Here is a 20,777-nt window from a genome sequence, read left to right as displayed (position 1 = left end):
CAGTGCTATCCAAAAGAACCTTCTGTGAAGATGAAATGTTCTATTTCTGTCCTGTCCAATATGGTAGCCACCAGCCACAAGTGGGGATTGAGTATTTGAAATATGGCTAGTATGACTGACGAACTAAAATTTTAATTTAATTTTTTATTGAGGTAACATTGTTTTATAACATCATATAAGTGTCATGTGTGTAACATTATATTTTGACTTCTATAAACACTATAGCACGCTGCACCACCAAAAATTTTGTTTTCATTCATCACCATACAGTTGACCCCCTTTACCCATTTTGCCCTCCCCCGCTTCCCCTCTGGTAACTGCTACTCTGTTCTCTATACCGACACGTTTGTTTGCTAGTGGATGCCATATTGAACAATGCAGTTATAAACCTTGTTGAATGAAAAAAAAAACATTTGATTTCTAAGCCAGAAACAGCTTTCATTGTCTGCAGTTAAAAATCTAAGCTTAGGGCTTACCTGGTGGCGCCAGTAAGAGGCCCGTGTACAGCAAAAAAACAAACAAAACAAAACAAAACAACAACAACAACAAAAATCTAAGCTTAAAAACTGAACACTTCCCTTCTATATCTATTAAAATTAAACCCCACAAATCTGCTTTCCAAATATGCCACAGGGAACAAAAATTTAATTTTATGTTTTGTTAAAGATGACTGTTCACATGATGTTTGACACATACAAAGCACTTTGCCATATATTAGTGTATCTGATTCTCACCATCACTGTCGGGTTATTATTAACCTCATAATTTACATATTGGAGCATCCGGGAGACTTGCCTGATAAGCAGTGGAGCTTCCGAGGTCTCATGATTCCAAGTTCTGTTTTTCCCCTACTGTTTAGTATTGATTCTCATATGGAAGAAGGTAACTCCCTATAAATATTTTACTGTCTCTATAAAAACAATAGCTTTTTAAAAATTAAAGCTTTTATGCTGATTTGGGGGTTAACAGTAGTATTCATAACATTTTCCACCCATGTAATTTCAGCAACGTAATGAGTAGGACAAGCAGTGATTATATATAAATAAAAATTAGTAAGTAAAAGAAAGAGGATCGTGGGCCAACTCCTGGCTCCATCACCAAGTGCAGGTATCCCACCAAGTCACTTAACTCTTTTCAGCTTCAGTTGCTTCATCTGAAAATGTGTGAACAACATCGCAGCACTGTGTGGGACAGAGAGAGAGCCTGGGAACGTTCCTTACACATGCATAAATAAGGCAAAACATACCACCAACGTACCACCTCACAATTCATGGCAAATACAGCATGATTCCCGCTGCGGGGTGGGAACTTGACAAAAGTCTTCACAAAGCCTTCTAGGTTTTCTTTTTGGTCCTGAACGTGAAGCTGAAACGAACACTGCCAAATAAGTTACTGTATGTTTTGGCAAGAGCAACTAAGCTCATAAAAATTTCATCAACTGAAAATTAGTGGATTATACCAAATGCTTATGGACCCCCAAGGTCTGCGCAGGAGGCAGCAACTCTGGTTCTGAAACAAGCGGCATTCTGGGGAACAAGCCCTACCTTGGCGACCTGACACCCGGGGGATCCAAGGACACCTTCACAACAGCTGTACCACCTTTCTGAGCTACCAAGAACTACAAACCACACGAAAAGTAAAAATCAAAACAAGGAAGCTTGACAAGGCGGAGTGGCTAACTCCCAGAGCTTCTCACCCACAAGGATCTTTAAGACTGCACCATGCAAGCTATCTGATGTAGAGTCTAAAACTCTGCATGGTTGCTTTTCTAGCTATTATGTAACAAACAGGAAACACTGACTCCTAGAAGCCAAGTTCTCAGAGGCTGCACTTTGAAGGTGAATTATAATTACCGGCGTCTTGAATGCCTTTCTCCCCTTCCTCCCTTTGCTTCCCCATAACGTGGCCGGGCCCCTCAGCACCTCTCCTGATGTCACTTCTTTATCCTGCTTTAACTCTACCTCAACCATCCTTTCAAAACATTCTCCTCCCTGACCTTCCCTCTGTGCTGAAGCCCCTGGATGATGGGCTCCGACTACTGCCCTCTCCCTTCCTGCATCTGACCTGAGGAACATCACCCACTTACGTAGACTGAGACCGTAACAAAGATGTTGCCTCCAACCTTGGCTGGACCTCTGAAATCCCGACACCCTCTTCTTCCACTGCCTTGGCCAGACACTTTGCACATTTTCACAGCAACAAGCCTAAGCCTTCGTCTCTCTTTTCTCTCTCTCACATCTTCCATCTCACCGTACCCTTGCCTACCCCAAGCCCTTTCTCCCTCTGGCCCAAGGTAATGTTCTCCCAACTGTTCCCTAAAACCCCCTCTGCCTACAGTAGGTTTTGCACCAGTTTTCCCATAAAATGTGGTTAGATTAATCTTCCTCAAGCACATTTTTCATTACATCACTTTCCTCAAATGCTTCACTTCTACATTGCTGATCAAATGCATATTTCTCAGGCTGGCACTGAAGACTCTTGCTTAACCAACCTTCTATTACCCATCCAATCTTGACATCTCATGGCTTTATCTTACCTTCTCCTGTGATGAGAAAGGGAGGCTGAGAACCAGTATTAACAGAGCATCTGTTAGAAGCCAGGAATTGGACACGTCAGCTCACTAAACTGCACACAAAGCTCATTCTATGAATGTGGAAACGAAAGCTCAGAGAGCTTCCGAAACCTGCTCAAGATCTCAGAGAAAGTAAGTGCTGAAACAGCCCAAAATCTCAGGTCCGCCGGCTCCAAAGTCCCATTCTGTTCATTATGCTGTGTTGTCTAGTTATTCCACACAGTAGTTAATCTGCTACTTTTATTCTCCTTCAGTGTCTTCCTATTTTTCTTCCCTTTTGGAATTGACAGTCTCCCCACCCACTAAAACTAAGCCCTAAACACTTAAGTCAAACTTGTCTGATTTACTTTACTATTGATCCATTATTCTTATATTTATTCTATAATTCAATCACATTCACTGTTCCTCTCTACTTCCTCTGCTCTGCTTTATTTTCTTCATAGCATTTATTATAATAGCTTTTTCATATTCATTTCCATATCTACATAAATAATTCATCTGTTCACCCATCTATCCACACAGATATTGACAGCCTGTTTGCGTTAGGTACCATGCTAAGTGCTGGGGAAACATTGGGTCCCTCCAAGAGCTTGCAGTCTTTTGAAGATGGCAGATAAATCACTAAATCGTTACAAAACTCAGTTGGGTGCTGTCAAAGGCAGTGACAGTCAAAGGCCCTCAAAGGTTGTGATAGAAGAGGGAGGACCTATTTTAGATCACGGGGTCGCGAAAGAACCTTGAGTAGGTCACATTTAAGCAGAGACCTAAAGGATGAGAAGGAACCAGCTGTGTGAAAAGGAGACAGCAGGTTAGAAGGCTCCAGAAAGTTGGCCAGTGTGATAGGAAAGAAACTGTGGAAAGGGTACAAGATAGCGGGCAGAGGCCAAATTCGGCAGGGTTGACAAAGTTATTGAAGAATTTTCATTATAGCAGGGGAGTGATGTAAACAGAACTGTGATTTAAAAATTATTCTGGGAGTTGTTGGGTGAGAAGTAGCTTGGGGCGGGGGAGTGTTAAGACTGGGAGGATGCTGCAGTAGCTTGGGAAGGAGATGAGGGTCTTGTGGCCCTGGTGGGGGGCAGCAGAGGTGGAGAAGAGACACTTTGGAGGTAACAGAACAAATGGGACTTGGACACTGCTGAGATGAAAGGGCGCACCAGGGAGTTCCCTGGCGGTCCAGTGGTTAGGACTCGGTGCCCTCAATGCCATGGCCCGGATTCAATCCTTGGTGGAGGAACTAAGGGCGCTGGCATAGGCAGAAAAAAAGAAAAAGGGAAAAACAAAACAAAGGCCTTGAATGGGGGGGTGTGCACCGAGGGGAGACAGTGATGACTGCACCCAGGTTTTTTGGTCTGAGTAGGGAAAAGAACCATCTGAGTTGACTGTAGGGAATTTACTGTGCTGGAGAAGAAATGGGGGCCGGGCTGGGGGAGAGGAAGCAGTTGTTCATCCCTACTCAGTGCAGGGCAGGGGCCAAGGGACTGAAGCCGTAAGCAATTATTCTAACGCTGGCCTGTGAAAAGCAGGTGAAGTCAGGAGGTAGCTGATTGACCTGAGGTCTTAAACAGGCGGAAGAATCATCACAGCCACACTTCTTGAGCCAGCGAGCTCCAAAGTTAAGAAGTGATGGTCGGGAGTAAGTGTTTGTAATGGAAACTTTTGAATCAATACAGTTTCCCTTTACTGGACTGTATTTAACAAATACACATCGAACTGAATACTTTATTCCACTTTTCTCCCCACCGCTTTGGCACCGGCTCGTCAAGTAAATGAAATGGAACGACCAGATACCTGCCTTTATGACTCACCAGTCGGCCAAAGTGGTAGTGACATTCCTCTACGCTGCTGTGTTTGCCTGCAGGAGTCACGCCATAGATCTTCCCACATCGACAGCACATCTTCCTAGAAGCTAAAACAGAACATGAAGTAGAGTTATTCATGAATAGATGCGGGGCGGGAAATGAGGACCTGCATGCAGAGACTTGCCTTTGCATTCCTGATCCTGTCGTGAGCACAGACTCAGTGTGATCTCCAAGTAACAGGAAAAGGAACAGAATTATGCAAAGGAGTATGTGCAGGTGAGCTGCTTCCTGCATCAGGGCTGCCACTGCTCAAACAGGCATTCTCCCACCTGCTTCCAGAGTCAGCCCAACGCCAGGTAATTGTGGTTTTAGCACCACAAGTTGACTGTCACCAACTTGATCTGTCATCTACTCTAGTACATAGTAACTCCTGAATTAGGACCCATGTCTTCCTTTTAGACACATAGTGATCTGTTTATTGTCACTGAGAGTGTATCTGGGCTTTTCACTAGACCCGTTTATGAATACTTGTTTTTATTAATGACCCTCAAACTGGCTCTGATGACGATGATGACAGCAACTCTTTTATTTGGGTGTCTGTTATGCGATGACGAGGCAGGCACTGCACCAAGCACTTCAGATGCACTATTTTAACGGATTCTCATAGCTACTGATGGGGCAGCTACCATCATCTCATTGTTCAGAGTGGGGAAGCCGACACTGGGAGAGTGACTCATGACTTACCCAGCACCCAGACCCTGATTTGCCTTTCTCCTTCAGAGCCCCGGTTCTTAACTGTTAAGTGTACTGCCTTCCAATGAGAGGATTTAAAGGAAGGTAAAGCAAATGGCGAAAATAATCCCAAGAGAGAAGTTCTAAAGATACAAGAGTTTGAAGCTAAATATCTTCTAGCCAATGAAAAATATTTCTATAACTGCATTTCAAACTCTGATGGACCTAACATTTGACAGTTGTGTTAACGTTAAATATTCTCTTGCTATCTCTTTTCTGGGGGGAGAGGGAGTGGGATAAATATATTAACTAACTATGCCCAGTATTCGGAGAAAATGCAAAACAATAAGACTAACTGGAAGTCTTTTTATAAGAATTCCTAGTGAAAGGGTATGAAGTATACGGAACACAGCACTGCCTACATATGTCTAGGGGTAAAAGCAGAAGCTCCAGCGTCAGACTCCTTGGGTTCAAATCCTGGCTCTACCCTTATTTTCTGAGTGACCTTTGATAAATTATTTGACCTCTCTGAACCTTAGTTTATTCATTTGTATAAATGGAGGTGGTAACAGTACTTACCTGAAATGGCTGCTAAGATTTAATAAAACATTACATAAATAAAGCACTTAGATACTGGGAATAAAATGAAATGGAAAGGGAAAGAAAATGAGATGCAACAATGTTTTTACCTGTAGCCTAATGATGCAGCCATCATTTGTGGCCATGGGTGGCCACAAATCTTGTTTCCGTTAGAAAATGTCAGGACACTGGGACTTTTATTTTTCATATTTATTTATTTGGCTGTGCTGGGTCTTAGTTGTGGCACATGGGCTCTAGTTCCCTGACCAGGGATCAAACCTGGACCCCCTGCATTGGAAGCGCAGAGTCTTAGCCACTGGACCACCAGGGAAGTCCCAGAACACTGGGACTTTTAGGGCTCCAGTCTTAGCGTGTAGAAAGGATAATTTTTGGACCCATATACTTACGATCATTTACAAGAGTTTTTGTCATGCCTGGGTTTAAAAGAATATTTCCTCGTTTGTCAGGGTTGGGTTGGGGATAGTTATTTTCACAGAACTGTGCTTCAGTTAGAAGGGAGCCTTTAAGACGTCTGTAAAGAATAATTCCTGTGAGCACTAAGAGAAAAAGAAAAGCTGTCCAATAAAATTTAAATTGCATTTTTTCCCTTTTTAAGTAGTGGTAGGGTTAGAGTCTACTAACCCTTTTATGAAATGCTAGGATTCTGATTAACATTAAGTAAGACAGTAGTCTAAAAGAATCCAAGTCTTCGTGTCCTTCAATAACAGCCACAACAAATCAATATTGTTCCCTGGACCACGCGATGTCCTAAGCTTTGGGTGAGAGATGGGAAAGTTAAAATTATATCAGTAATAGCTGGTGCATATTAAGCAGGCCGAAACCTGTTCTAAGCATGTTGATTTAAACTTTACATTAAGCCAGAATGGCAAGTGAACTGACTTCATTTTTACAGATGAGTTAGATGAGGCTCAGAAAAGTAAGGACATATGACCAAAGTCACACAGCACAGTTGATACACAAACCCAGGCCTTCTGGCTCAAAATCTTGCGTAACAGTTCTTAATACTCACTCAGATAAGTACAAAAGCTTACAAGCAGGAGACAATGGGAACCCTGATGACTCTCACAAAGGCAAGATAGCTCAAGGGTGTGAGGAAAACCACATACTCCATCATTAGTGGGCGATGTAAATGGACAAACCCTTTCTGGGGTAGTTAACAATATTTACCAGGGCTTCCCTGGTGGCACAGTGGTTAAGAATCTGCCTGCCAATGCAGGGGACACGGGTTCGTGCCCCGGTCCGGGAAGATCCCACATGCCGCGGAGCAACTAAGCCCGTGTGCCATAATTACTGAGCCTGTGCTCTAGAGCCCGTGAGCCACAACTGCTGAGCCTGCGTGCCACAACTATTGAAGCCCATGCGCCTAGGGCCTGTGCTCTGCAACAAGAGAAGCCACCGCGATAAGAAGCCCATGCACTGCAACGAAGAGTAGCCCCCACTTGCCGCAACTAAAAGCCCTCGCGCAGCAATGAAGACCCAATGCAGCCAAAAATAAATAAATAAATAAAATTGAAAAAACCCACAATATTTACCAATTTTAAACATGCAGACCCTTTCTGCTAGCTTCTCTGTGTATAGGAATTTATGCTAAAGATACATATGCTCGGGTTTAAGTAAATGTTAATGTGTTAACATCCTCACACATATTTATCACAGAATTTATACTCAAAAAATGTAAGCAATCTAAATACCCAAAGGCATTTAGTTCATCTACATTATAGATTCCATATAATGGAATATGTATAGTATAGGTTCTATACAACAGAATTTCATGCAGTCTTTAAAAAGTATCATACAGATCTAGATATGAACGTGGATTCCAGGTTAACTGACAAAAGACTTCTATGATACCTTACTGAGTAAAAAAAAGTTAGACACACTGTATATAAAATGATTGTATTCATGAATATTATATATATCTCTGTAGTCATGTAAAGGAGGGTCTATATAAGAGATCTGGAAGATAGTTGTCTTTGACTGTTTTTTTAAAAGATGTTTTTCTGGGGCTTCCCTGGTGGTGCAGTGGTTGAGAGTCCGCCTGCTGATGCAGGGGACGCGGGTTCGTGTCCCGGTCCGGGAGGATCCCACATGCCATGTATTATTTGAACTCATGCCAAGTATTCTCAGCTGGGGTGGTACTGCCCCCAAAGTAGTAAAATTGGCTCTTGAAGAGTGAAAAAAATCTTAGATATTACAATAGTATGTGGCTCTACAAAACCCAATTTAACTGATAAAATATTATCCCTCAGTACTTCATTTTACTGGGGGTGAAGGAGGTAGAAAAAATAGGTTTATTAGGGGGACAATACTGATTTTTAAAAAGTTGAGAAGTACTGATACTATTCCACATGGAGGTGAATTACTTTATAACCAGAAATCAAATTTAAATATATCACTGATAACCTCCTTCAGTGAAGTTATATTTACATCTAAGTTCAAGGCTAACTTGTTACTTTCAACAAAAAAATGTCACCTGCACGTTCGATTCAACAGAACATTTAAAACATACATTTCATTGAATATCTAAAAACAACCCTGTTAATGAAGAAAACACATTCAGTGTCAGGTGTTAATCACAACTTTTTATCTTATCACTTAATTGAAAAGACATTACCTTGGTCTCTCAGCTTCTTCAGAGTATTTCTTGCTATGTTCACATACATATTTCGATGGCTACAGCATTCATAAATGGCCTTTTCTTCTATTTTAGCCTAAATCACAAAGTGAACAATTAAATGAAAATATTAAATCCAAAGCCTATGAACAATAAATGTCATTTGCCACATAATGGATAAATATGGCAAAATACTTATCTAACTCAAAAGACGGGGGGAAATGGTGCCACAAATAATAAGCAACTTATTTTACATTCTATGTTTATGTTTTTTGAGAAGAAAAAAAAAGCAAACTTAATCCCATGAATCTAATCCAAGAACCAGACACTTATCTTCGCAAACTAGAGACCACTGTACGTTTGCAGACAGTGCATGGTGCAAAGCCTCCACAAGCCTACAGTGTCATGAACTCATTTGATTCTCAAAGCAAGGCCCTAACATATCAGAGGCACATACTAGTATTCTCATTTAAAAGGTGAGGACGCTAAGGCTCAAAGTGGCTAAATAATTTGCTTAAGATCACACAACAAAGAAAAGACATGATTCTCTTTTCATTATCTTTCTTCTATAAGTTACTTTCCTAAACCCATCGATTACTATTTTTACACCAAAACTCATTAAGATAGGTCAGTAAAAAGGGATGAAACGAGAGAACCGAATAAATAATACATTGTATATTATATTACTAATTTATTGTGCACCTAGTATGTACAGGTCTGGAATAAGCTCGTTAAAAGTTTTCTCATTTAATCTTTATTGTGATTCTATGAGTATCACCAATTTATATGAGGAAATTGAGACCGAAGGAAAGTCAGTATCTTGCTTACTGTTGCAGAGCTAGAAATGGAATCCCGGTGTGCTCAAGTTCCGAAGCCAAGACTCTCCTCACTACACTAAACCATCACAGAGAGAACGCCATAGGGAGGTTGGAAGACAGTACAGAATACAAGACAGGGATACAGAACAAGACAAAGCTGGAAGAAAAAGGGTAACATTTCTCTTTCAGAGGCTCCTTTTTTGTTTCTTTGCTTTGCCATTATTCTGTAACTTATACAGAATCCTAGAGGAGACAGACTTCCGGAATGGTAGGACAAGAACCTTCACAAACTGTCCCACAAAAACAATACAAATACTGGCAAAACAACTAAAACCAACCATTTCAAAACTCGGAAAATTAACCAAAGCCACAGAAAAAAACCTGAAAATTGTCTAAGAGAAACTACTGAACCTCGGTAAGACAGTGGTGTCTCTAACATTTTAGCTTGAGGCTATTCCCACCCGCCTTTCTCCCCAGCTTAGTGGCACCAGAGCTGCAAAAAATTGGCAGCCTGATAGCCAACAGAAAGGACAGAACTCTTTTAGAGCTACATTAAAGGCATCATCCCCAGAGCACAGTCAGTATTTTGTCCGAACAAGCAGCTTCCTGGAAAAATCTCTATTCCCAGAGTGCCGTGGGTATTTGATTGGACTCAGAGCTCAGCTCACGGGAGGAAAAAAAAAAACACCTATCCCCAGAGTACTATCAAAACAATAGTAAATGGGTGGCAATATGGCAGCTACCTAAGGCTATGATTTCAGGTGGGTAAACGAGAACCTGACTAGGAATTTAAAGGAAATCTTGGAGAACTAGATTTTGAAACTTTGAAAAGCTCTGACATATTCTTAGGGTGTCAAAGGTGACCCAAGAAAGATCTGGGAAAAGAGAAGCTCCCAATAACTCACTAGTGGCTGACCTTGAAACCCTGCACAAACAGGAAGTAAAAGCTAAGGCTGTCTTATAAACTGCAACAAGTTTGAAGGCATGCCTTCTCACATAGATCCTCTAGTGGGAAGGGATTAAAAGGGTGGAAGACATACAGACAAGGCATTTAAGAAACTTTTCTAACCAGTCATTGGCTGACCACTAAATTGTACTGACACAGGATGACTCCTAAAATAAATAATAAAAGAACTTTAAAAAAAATGCCACCAGAGGACTTAAGCGTCCATACACTGGAAGCAATACAGAATCTACAGAATTAGTTCAGAAAAGTCAGTAAGCAAGTAAGTAGCAACAAGAAAAACAATTACAAAAACCTAGCAACAAAATAAATACCTATCTGACCCTAGAGTTATTATGATACATTATTTAACTGTATAGTTTTCTACAAAAAGTCATGAGACATGTAAAGAAACAGGAAAGTATGCCACTAACAGGAAGCAAAAAAGCAGCCAAGAGAGAATGCTCCTGAGAAAGCCCAGATTTGGGACTTAGTAGACACAGACTTTAAATTAGCTATTGTAAATATGTTTAAAAAATTAATGGAATGATGTCTAGAGAATTAAAGGAAAGTGTGAAAATGATGTTTCATCAAATAGTACCAATAAAGAGAAATAAAAATAGAAAAAAATTGAAGTTCTGGAGTTAAAAAGTACAAAAATTACATGAACAATTCACCATAGGGGCTCAACCACAGATATGAGCTAGCAGAAGAAATAATCAGTGAACCTAAAGATAGACCAATAGAGATTATTCAGCTTCAGGAGAAGAAAAAAGAACAAGATAAAATGAACAAAGCCTCAGATGCCTGTGGGACACCATCAAACATACCTACATTCACATAATGTGAGTTCCACAGGAAAAGGAGAAAGAGAAAGGAGCAGAAAAAATACTGAAGAAATAATTGCCAAAAACTTCCCCAATATTATGTAAAATATTAACCCATACATCCATGAAGCTCAACAAACTCCAAGTAGAACTTATTCACAGAGAGCCACACTTAGACATGTCACAGTCAAACTGATGAAAGTCAAAGACAAAAAGAAAATCTTGAAAATATCAATAGTAAGAGAAAAATGACATTATGTACAAAGGATCTTTAATAAGATTAAAGCTGATTTCTCATCAGAAACCATGGAAGCAGTGGAATGACATCTCAAAGTGTTGAAAGAAAAAGACTGTTAACCAAGAATTCTATACTCAACTCTTCCTTACAATGGAGGAGAAATGAAGACATTCCCAGATAAACTCTGAGGGAATTTGTCATTAGCAGATCTATCCTGCAAGAATTGCTAAAGGGATTCCTTCAGTCTGAGAAGGACACTAGACGGTAACTTGAATCCACATGAAGAAATAAAGAACACTGGTAAATGTAACTTCACAGGAAAATATATGAGAATAAATATGTATTTGTTTGTAATCTATTTCTTCTTCATCTATTTTAAGAGACAATAACATAAAGCAAGAATTATAAAATTGAATTACAGGTTTTATAATATATAACGATGTAATTTATATGACAGTAATGGCATAAAGGAGGGGTAGAAAGAAATATACTGGAGTAAATTTTTGAATACTATTGAAATTAAGTTAGTTTTAGTTTGAACCAGATTGTCACAAATTAAGATGGTAATTGTAATCCTTACTATAAACATTAAGAAAATAATTCAAAAGATATAGTCAAAGAAATGACATGGGCATTTAAATGGTATACTAGAAAGTATTTAACCCAAAACAAAGCAATAATTGTAGAGGAAATAAAAAGACACAAGACATAAAAATCACATTGCAAAATGGATGATGTATCAATAAATCCTACTTTATTAGTTATAAGTCACTGCATTAAATGTGAATGGATTGAACACTCCATTTACATTTGGAAGAATGGAGGAAAATATGGGTCAACTGTATGCTGTCTACAAGACACACACTAAACTCAAAGACCAAATAGGTTGAAAGCAAAAGGAAGAAAAGAGAGATACTTTGTAAGCACTAATTAAAGATAGTTGGAGTGGCTGCACTAACGTCAGACAGTATAATCTTTAAAGGAGAAATTGTCACTAGAGACAAAGAAAGACATTTTATAATGATAAAAGAGTGTTAATCTATCAGAAAGACATAATGACTATAAACAAATATGCATCTTGTACCAGAGCACCAAAATACACAAAACAAAAACTGATAGAATTGGAGAAACAACAATTCAACAATCAGAAACTTCGACGCCACACTTTCAAAAATGGATACAAATCAGAATATCAAGAAAAAAATGGAATACTTCAACAAAACTATGAAGCGATTATACCTAATAGACATCTATTGAATACGCCACACAACAAGAACAGAATACATATACTTTTCAAGTACACATGGAACATTTTCTAGGGCAGATCCCATGTTAGGTCATAAAACAATCCTCAATAAATTTAAAAGGGCTGAAATCATACAAAGTATGTTCTCTGACCACAATGGTACTATATTATAAATCAACAGCAGGATATTTTGGAAATTCATTAATATGTGAAAATTGAATTACACATTCCTAAATAATGAACAGGTCAAAGAAGGAATAAAAGGGAAACTTAGGGGAGAGACCTGCAAGATGGCGGAGGAGTAAGACGTGGAGATCACCTTCCTCCCCACAAATACATCAAAAATACATCTACATGTGGAAGAGTGCCTACAGAACAACTACTGAATCCTGGTAGGGGACCTTAGACTTCCAAAAAGGTGAGAAAATCCCCAGATAACTGGGTAGGGCAAAAGAAAAAAGAAAAAAAGAGACAATGAAATTGGGACAGGACCTGCCCCTCTGGAAGGGAGCTGTGAAGGATGAAAAGTTTCCACACACTAGGAAGCCCCCTCACTGGTGGGGATGGGACGGGGGAGCTTCAGAGCCTCTGAGGAGAGGGCAGCAACAGAGGTGTGGAGTGCCGAGGGAAGATCAGTGCTGACCAGCACTCACCAGCCTGAGACACTTGTCAGCTCACTTGCAGGGGAAGGTGGGAGCTGGGTGCTGAGGCTTGGGCTTCGGAGGTCAGACCCCTGGGAGAGGACTGGGGTTGGCTGCGTGAGGAGAGCCTTGGGGGGCTAGTGTACCACAGCTAGCTGGGAGGGAGTGTGGGAAGAAACCTAGGCCTGCCAGAGAGGCAGGAGACCTTTGTTTTGGGGTGTGTGAGAAGAGGGGCAGCCCTGTCAGAAGAGCTTCTCTCTCTGTGTGCTCACAGATGGCAGGGCAATGCCTACATGGGCGCAAGCGTGAGCTGTGGCTGTTATCTCGGACCCCAGAGGCTGCTGCCACTGCCACCAAGGATCCTGTGTGCAAGGCAGGTACCTGTCCACAACTTCCCGGCAGCCGGTGCAGCCTGCCACTGCTGAGGGTCCTGCGAACCAGGGCCAACTTCCCCGGGAGAATGCATGGAGCACCTCCTTAGGCTCTTGCAACTTCACACCAGCCTCTGCTACTGCAGGCATTCCCCACACATCCCAATTATGACTGCTATATCCCTCTCCCCGCAGCCTGAGCAAGTGAGCCCTAATCGGCTGCTGCTTTCACCCCCTCTTGCCTGGGCGGGAACAGACGCCTAAGGGCAGCTACACGCAGATGCGGGGCCAAAACCAAAGCTGAACCCCAGGGGCAGTGCGACCAAAGAAGAGAAAGGGAAGTCTCCCCATGCAGCTCAGGAGCAGTGATCAAATCCCTGCAATCAGCTGGGTAAATGCTGCATCTGTGGAATACCTGAATAGACAAGGAGTGTTCCCACAATTGAGGCTGTGGACTTTGGGGACAACTGTGGACTTTGGGGGCAAGTACACGCACGACTAAGGCCAGGTCAGAGTCTGAGCTGGCCCCACAGTGCCCACAGCAGGTCCAGAGACCCGCCTAGAGGTACCAGAGGGCTTCCTGGGGAAGCAGGGATTGTCTGTGGCTCACTATGTGGCCAAGGACACTGACAACTAAGGCCACAGGAAAATATCACTCCTTTTTTTTTTTGGTTCTGTTGTTCTTTTTTTATTATTTTTTTTAATTTAACATTTTAATTTACTTTTCTTTTTATGCTTTTCTTTTTAAAATATATTTTACTTAATTGTTTTACCTAATTCTACTGTACTTTTATATTATATTGTGTTTTTTGCTTGTTTGTTTTTTTCTTTCTTTTGCTTTGTTTTCTTTTTTAACTGTATTTTATATTTTTCTATTTTTACTTTACTACTCTGTCATTTTGTATTTTTTCCTTTTGTTTTCATCTTTCGTCTTTACATTTTATCATTTTTGTATTTGTTTTATGTTTTCAGCGCCTTTTTTTAGTTTGCTTTCTGCATTTGATTTGTTCCTGCTTTTATGTTTTTGTTAGTTTTTAGTGTTTGTTTTGGTTTTGGATTTGTTTATTGGTTTGGTTGCTCTCTTCTTTGTTTTCTCTTTTTATTCTTTTGTTTTTCTTTTTGTGAGTGCCTGTGTGTATGTTTCTTTGTGTGATTTTGTCTGTTTAGCTTTGCTTTTACCATTTATCTTGGGGTTTTGTCTGTTTGTTTGTTTGGGTTCTTTTTTGTTTTTTCTTTATGATTTTGTTTTTCTTCTTCCTTTTCTTCCACACTGTGTGGCTTGCAGGGTCTTGGTGGTCCGGCTGGGGATCAGGCCAGAGCCTTGGGGGTGGGAGAGCCAAGTCCAGGATGTCAGACCACCAGAGAATTCCCAGCCCCATGGAATATTAATCAGTGAGCGCTCTCCCAGAGGTCTCTGTCTCAATACAAAGACCCAGCTCCACCCAATGGCCAGCAAGCTCCAGTGCTGGATGCCTCACAGCAAACAACTAGCAAAACAGGAACACAACCCCACCCATTAGCAGACAGTCTACCTAAAGTCATACTAAGCTCAAAGACACCGCAAAACACACCACCAGATGCAGCCCTGCCCATCAGAGGAACAAGATCCAGCTTCACCCACCAGAACATAGGCTCCAGTCCCCCCAACCAGGGAGCCTACACAAGCCACTGAACCAAACTCACCCACTAGGCACAGACAACAGAAGTAAGAGGAAGTATGACCCTGCAGCCTGCAGAAAGGAGACGCCAAACACAGTAAGTTAAAATAAGACACAGAAATATGCAGATGAAGGAGCAAGGTAAAAACCCACAAGACCAAACAAATGAAGAGGAGATAGGCAGTCGACCAGAAAAAGAATTCAGAGTGAGGACAGTAAAGATGATCCAAAATCCCAGAAATAGAATGGAGAAAATACAAGATATATTTAACAAGGACCTAGAAGAACTAAAGAACAAACAAGCAGTGATGAACAACACAATAACTGAAATTTAAAATACTCTAGAAGGAATCAATAGCAGAATAACTGAGGCAGAAGAATGGATAAGTGACCTGGAAGATAAAATGGTGGAAATAACTGCCACAGAGCAGAATAAAGAAAGAAGAATGAAAAAAATTGAGTAAAGTCTCAGAGACCTCTGGGACAACAGTAAATGCACCAACATTACAATTGTAGAGGTCCCAGAAGAAGAAGAGAAAAAGAAGGGGTCTGAGAAAATATTTGAAGAGATTAGAGTTGAAAACTTCCCTAACATGGGAAAGGAAATAGTCAATCAAGTCCAGGAAGTGCAGAGAGTCCCATACAGGATAAACCCGAGGAGAAACACACTGAGACACATATTAATCAAACTATCAAAAATTAAATACAAAGAAAAAATATTAAAAGCAGCAAGGGAAAAAAAACAAATAACATACAAGGGAATCCCCATAAGGTTATCAGCTGATTTTTCAGCAGAAACTCTGCAAGTAAGAAGGGAGTGGCATGATATACTTAAAGTGATGAAAGGGAAGAACCTACAACCAAGATTACTCTACTCAGCAAGGATCTCATTCAGATTTGAAGGAGAAATCAAAAGCTTTACAGACAAGCAAAAGCTAAGAGAATTCAGCACCACCAAACCAGCTCTACAACAAATGCTAAAGGAACTTCTCTAAGTGGGAAACACAAGAGAAGCAAAGGACCTACAAACAAACCCAAAACAATTAAGAAAATGTTAATAGGAACATACATATCAATAATTACCTTAAATGTGAATGGAGTAAATGCTTCAACCAAAAGACACAGGCTTGCTGAATGGATACAAAAACAAGACTCATATATATGCTGTCTACAAGAAACCCACTTCAGACCTAGGGGCACATACCGACTGAAAGTGAGTGGATGGAAAAAGATATTCCATTCAAATGGAAATCAAATGAAAGCTGGAGGAGCAATACTCATATCAGATAAAATAGACTTTAAAATAAAGAATGTTACAAGAGAAAAGGAGGGACACTACATAATGATCAAGGGATCAATCCAAGAAGAAGATATAACAATTATAAATATATATGCACCCAACATAGGAGCACCTCAATACATAAGGCAACTGTTAACAGCTATAAAAGAGGAAATAGGCAGTAACATAATAATAGTGGGGGACTTTAACACCTCACTTACACCAATGGACAGATCATCCAAACAGAAAATTAATAAGGGAACACAAGTTTTAAATCAGAGAGCTTTAAATCAGACACAAGAGATCAGATAGATTTAATTAATATTTATAGGACATTCCATCCAAAAACATCAGATTACACTTTCTTCTCAAGTGTGCATGGAACATTCTCCAGGATAGTTCACATCTTGGGTCACAAATCAAGCCTCAGTAAATTTAAGAAAACTGAAATCATATCAAGCATCTTTTCTGACCACAATGCTGTGAGATTAGAAATTAATGACAGGGAAAAAAACCGTAAAAGACACAAACACATGGAGGCTAAACAATACATTACTAAATAACCAAGAGACCACTGATGACATCAAAGAGGAAATCAAAAAATACCTAGAAACAAATAACAATGAAAACATGATGACCCAAAACCTATGGGATGCAGCAAAAGCAGTTCTAAGAGGGAAATGTATAGCAATACAATCCTACCTCAAGAAACAAGAAAAATCTCAAATAAACAACCTAACCTTAAACCTAAAGCAATTAAAGAACCAAAAATACCCCAAAATTAGCAGAAAGAAAGAAATCATAAAGATCGGATCAGAAATAAATGAAAAAGAAATGAAGGAAACAACAGCAAAGATCAATAAAACTAAAAGCTGGCTGGTTCTTTGAGAAGATAAACAAAATTGATAAACCATTAGCCAGACTCATCAGGAAAAAAAGGGAGAAGACTCAAGTCAACAGAATTAGAAACAAAAAAGGAGAAGTAACAACTGACACTGCAAAAATACAAAGGCTCAAGAGAGAGACTACTACAAGCAACTCTACGCCAATAAAATGGACAATCTGGAAGACATGGACAAATTCTTAGAAAAGTACAACCTTCTGAGACTGAACCAGGAAGAAATAGCAAATATGAACAGACTGATCACAAGCACTGAAATTGAAACTGTGATTAAAAATCTTCCAACAAACAAGCTCAGGGCCCGATGGCTTCACAGGTGAATTCTATCAAACATTTAAAGAGCTAACACCTATCCTTCTCAAACTCTTCCAAAATATAGCAGAGGGAGGAATGCTCCCAAACTCATTCTATGAGGCCACCATCACCCTGATACCAAAACCAGACAATGATGTCACAAAAAAAGAAAATTACAGGGGCTTCCCTGGTGGCGCAGTGGTTGAGAGTCCGCCTGGCGATGCAGGGGACGTGGGTTCGTGCCCCGGTCTGGGAAGATCCTACATGCCGCGGAGCGGCTGAGCCCGTGAGCCATGGCCACTGAGCCTGGGTGTCCAGAGCCTGTGCTCCACAACGGGAGAGGCCACAACAGTCAGAGGTCCGTGTACCGCAAAAAAAAAAAAAAAAAAAAAAAAAAGAAAATTACAGGCCGATATCACTGATGAATATGGATGCAAAAATCCTCAACAAAATACCCGCAAACAGAATCCAACAGCACATTAAAAGGATCATGCACCATGATCAAGTGGGGTTTATCCCAGGAATGCAAGGATTCTTCAATATATGCAAATCAATCAATGTGATAAACCATATTAACAAACTGAAGAATAAAATCCATATGATCATCTCAATAGATGCAGAAAAAGCTTCTGACAAAATTCAACACCCATTTATGATAAAAACTCTCCAGAAAGTGCACATAGAGGGAACCTACCTCAACATACTAAAGGCCATATATGACAAACCCAAAGCCAACATCATTCTCAATGGTGGAAAACTGAAACCATTTTCTCTAAGATCAGGAAGAAGACAAGGATTTCCACTCTCACCATTATTCGACATAGTTTTGGAAGTTTTAGCCACGGCCATCAGAGAAGAAAAAGAAATAAAAGGAATCCAAAATGGAAAAGAAGTAAAGCTGTCACTGTTTGCAGATGACATGATACTATACATAGAAAATCCTAAAGGTGCCTACAGAAAACTATTAGAGCTAACTGATGAATTGGTAAAGTAGCAGGACACAAAATTAATGCACAGAAATCTCTTGCATTCCTATACACTAACAATGGAAAATGAGAAAGAGAAATTAAGGAAACACTCCCATTTACCACTGCAACAAAAAGAATAAAATAACTAGGAATAAACCTACCTAAGGTGCAAAAAACCTTTACTCAGAAAACTACAAGACAGTGATGGAAGAAATCAAAGATGATACAAACAGATGGAGATATATATCATGTTCTTGGATTAGAAGAATCCACATTGTGAAAATGACTCTACTACCCAAAGCAATCTACAGATTCAATGCAATCCCTATCAAATTACCAATGACATTTTTCACAGAACTAGAACAAAAAATTTTACAATTGGTATGGAAACACAAAAGACCCCAAATAGCCAAATCAATCTTGAGGGAAAAAAACGGAGCTGGAGTAATCAGGCTCCCAGACTTCAGACTATACTACAAAGCTACAGTAATCAAGACAATATGGTACTGGCACAAAAACAAATATAGATCAATGGAACAGGATAGAAAGCCCAGAAATAAATCCACACACATATGGTCACCTTATATTTGATAAAGGAGGCAAGACTATACAATGGAGAAAAGACAGTCTCTTCAATAAGTGCTGCTGGGAAAACTGGACAGTTACATGCAAAAGAATGAAATTAGAACACTCCCTAACATCATACACAAAAATAAACTCAAAATGGATTAAAGACCTAAATATAAGGCCAGACACTATAAAACTCTTAGAGGAAAATATAGGCAGAACACTCTATGACATAAATCACAGCAAGATCCTTTTTGACCCACCTCCTAGAGAAATGGAAATAAAAACAAAAATAAACAAATGGGACATAATGAAACTTAAAAGCTTTCGCACAGCAAAGGAAATCATAAACAAGAGAAAAGACAACCCTCAGAATGGGAGAAAATATTTGCAAATAAAGCAATGGACAAAGGATTAATCTCCAAAATATACAAGCAGCTCATGCAGCTCAATATCAGAAAAACAACCCAATCCAAAAATGGGCAGAAGACCTAAATAGACATTTCTCCAAAGACGACATACAGATGGCCAACAAATACATGAAAAGATGCTCAACATCACTAAACATTAGAGAAATGCAAATCAAAACTACAATGAGGTATCACCTCACACCAGTCAGAATGGCCATCATCAAAAAATCTAGAAACAAGAAATGCTGGAGAGGGTGTGGAGAAAAGGGAACCCTCCTGCACTGTTGGTGGGAATATAAATTGATACTGCCACTATGGAGATCAGTATGGTGATTCCTTAAAAAACTAAAAATAGAAGTACCATATGACCCAGTAGGACCATATCCTATTACTGGGCATATACCCTGAGAGAACCATAATTCTAAAAGAGACATGTACCACAATGTTCACTGCAGCACTATTTACAATAGCCAGGACATGGAAACAACCCAAATGTCCATCGACAGACAAATGGATAAAGAAGATATGGCACATATATACAATGGAATATCGCTCTGCCATAAAAAGGAATGAAACTGAATTATTTGTAGTGAGGTGGATGGACCTAGACTCTGTCATACAGAGTGAAGTAAGTCAGAAAGAGAAAAACAAATACCATATGCTAACGCATATATATGGAATCTAGAAAAATGGTACTGATGAACCTAGTGGTAGGGCAGGGATAACAATGCAGACGTTGAGAACAGACTTGAGGACACGGGGGGAATGGGTGGTTGAGATGTAGTAAGAGTATCACTGACATAAATACACTACCAAATGTAAAACGGATGGCTGGTGGGAAGCTGCTGCATAGCACAGGGAGATCAGCTTGGTGCTTTCTGACCACCTAGAGGGGTGGGATAGGGAGGGTGGGAGGGAGGCTCAAGAGGGAGGGGATATAGGGATATGTGTGTGCATATAGCTGATTCACTTTGTTGTACGGCAGAAACTAACACACCATTTTAAAGCAATTATACTCCAATAAAGATGTATAAAAAAGTAAAAGGGAAACTTAAAAGTTCTTTGAGATGAATGAAAATGGAAACACAACATAATGAAACATATAGGATGTACCTATAGTGCTTAGAGTAAAATTAATATTGTAAATCGCTATATTAAAAAGATCTCAAATCAGTAAATTTGCCTTCCACCTTAAGCAACTAGAATTTTAATGGGAAACTAAACCCAAAGAATGCAAAAGGAATCAAATAATAAAGATTAGAGTGGAAATAAGTAAAATAAAGAATTAAAAATGAG

The 20,777-nt window shown here is 39.8% G+C and overlaps 1 protein-coding gene across 1 annotated transcript in view; it reads right to left on the bottom strand.

The window, feature by feature from the left end:
* Positions 1-20,777, bottom strand: part of EQTN (equatorin) — a 67,194-nt gene that overhangs the window by 15,668 nt on the left and 30,749 nt on the right. The window contains 3 exon segments of the mRNA XM_089912627.1: positions 1,258-1,365; positions 4,381-4,481; positions 8,321-8,417. Of these exon segments, the coding sequence (XP_089768753.1) occupies positions 1,258-1,365; positions 4,381-4,481; positions 8,321-8,417 (306 nt within the window).

Source organism: Delphinapterus leucas, chromosome 6, assembly GCF_059928025.1.
Source record: "Delphinapterus leucas isolate spDelLeu-1000000601 "Yukka" chromosome 6, BTC_Dleu_Yukka2, whole genome shotgun sequence".
In the NCBI taxonomy this organism is placed as follows: Eukaryota; Metazoa; Chordata; class Mammalia; order Artiodactyla; family Monodontidae; genus Delphinapterus; species Delphinapterus leucas.
This window is presented reverse-complemented; position numbering and strand designations above follow the sequence as displayed.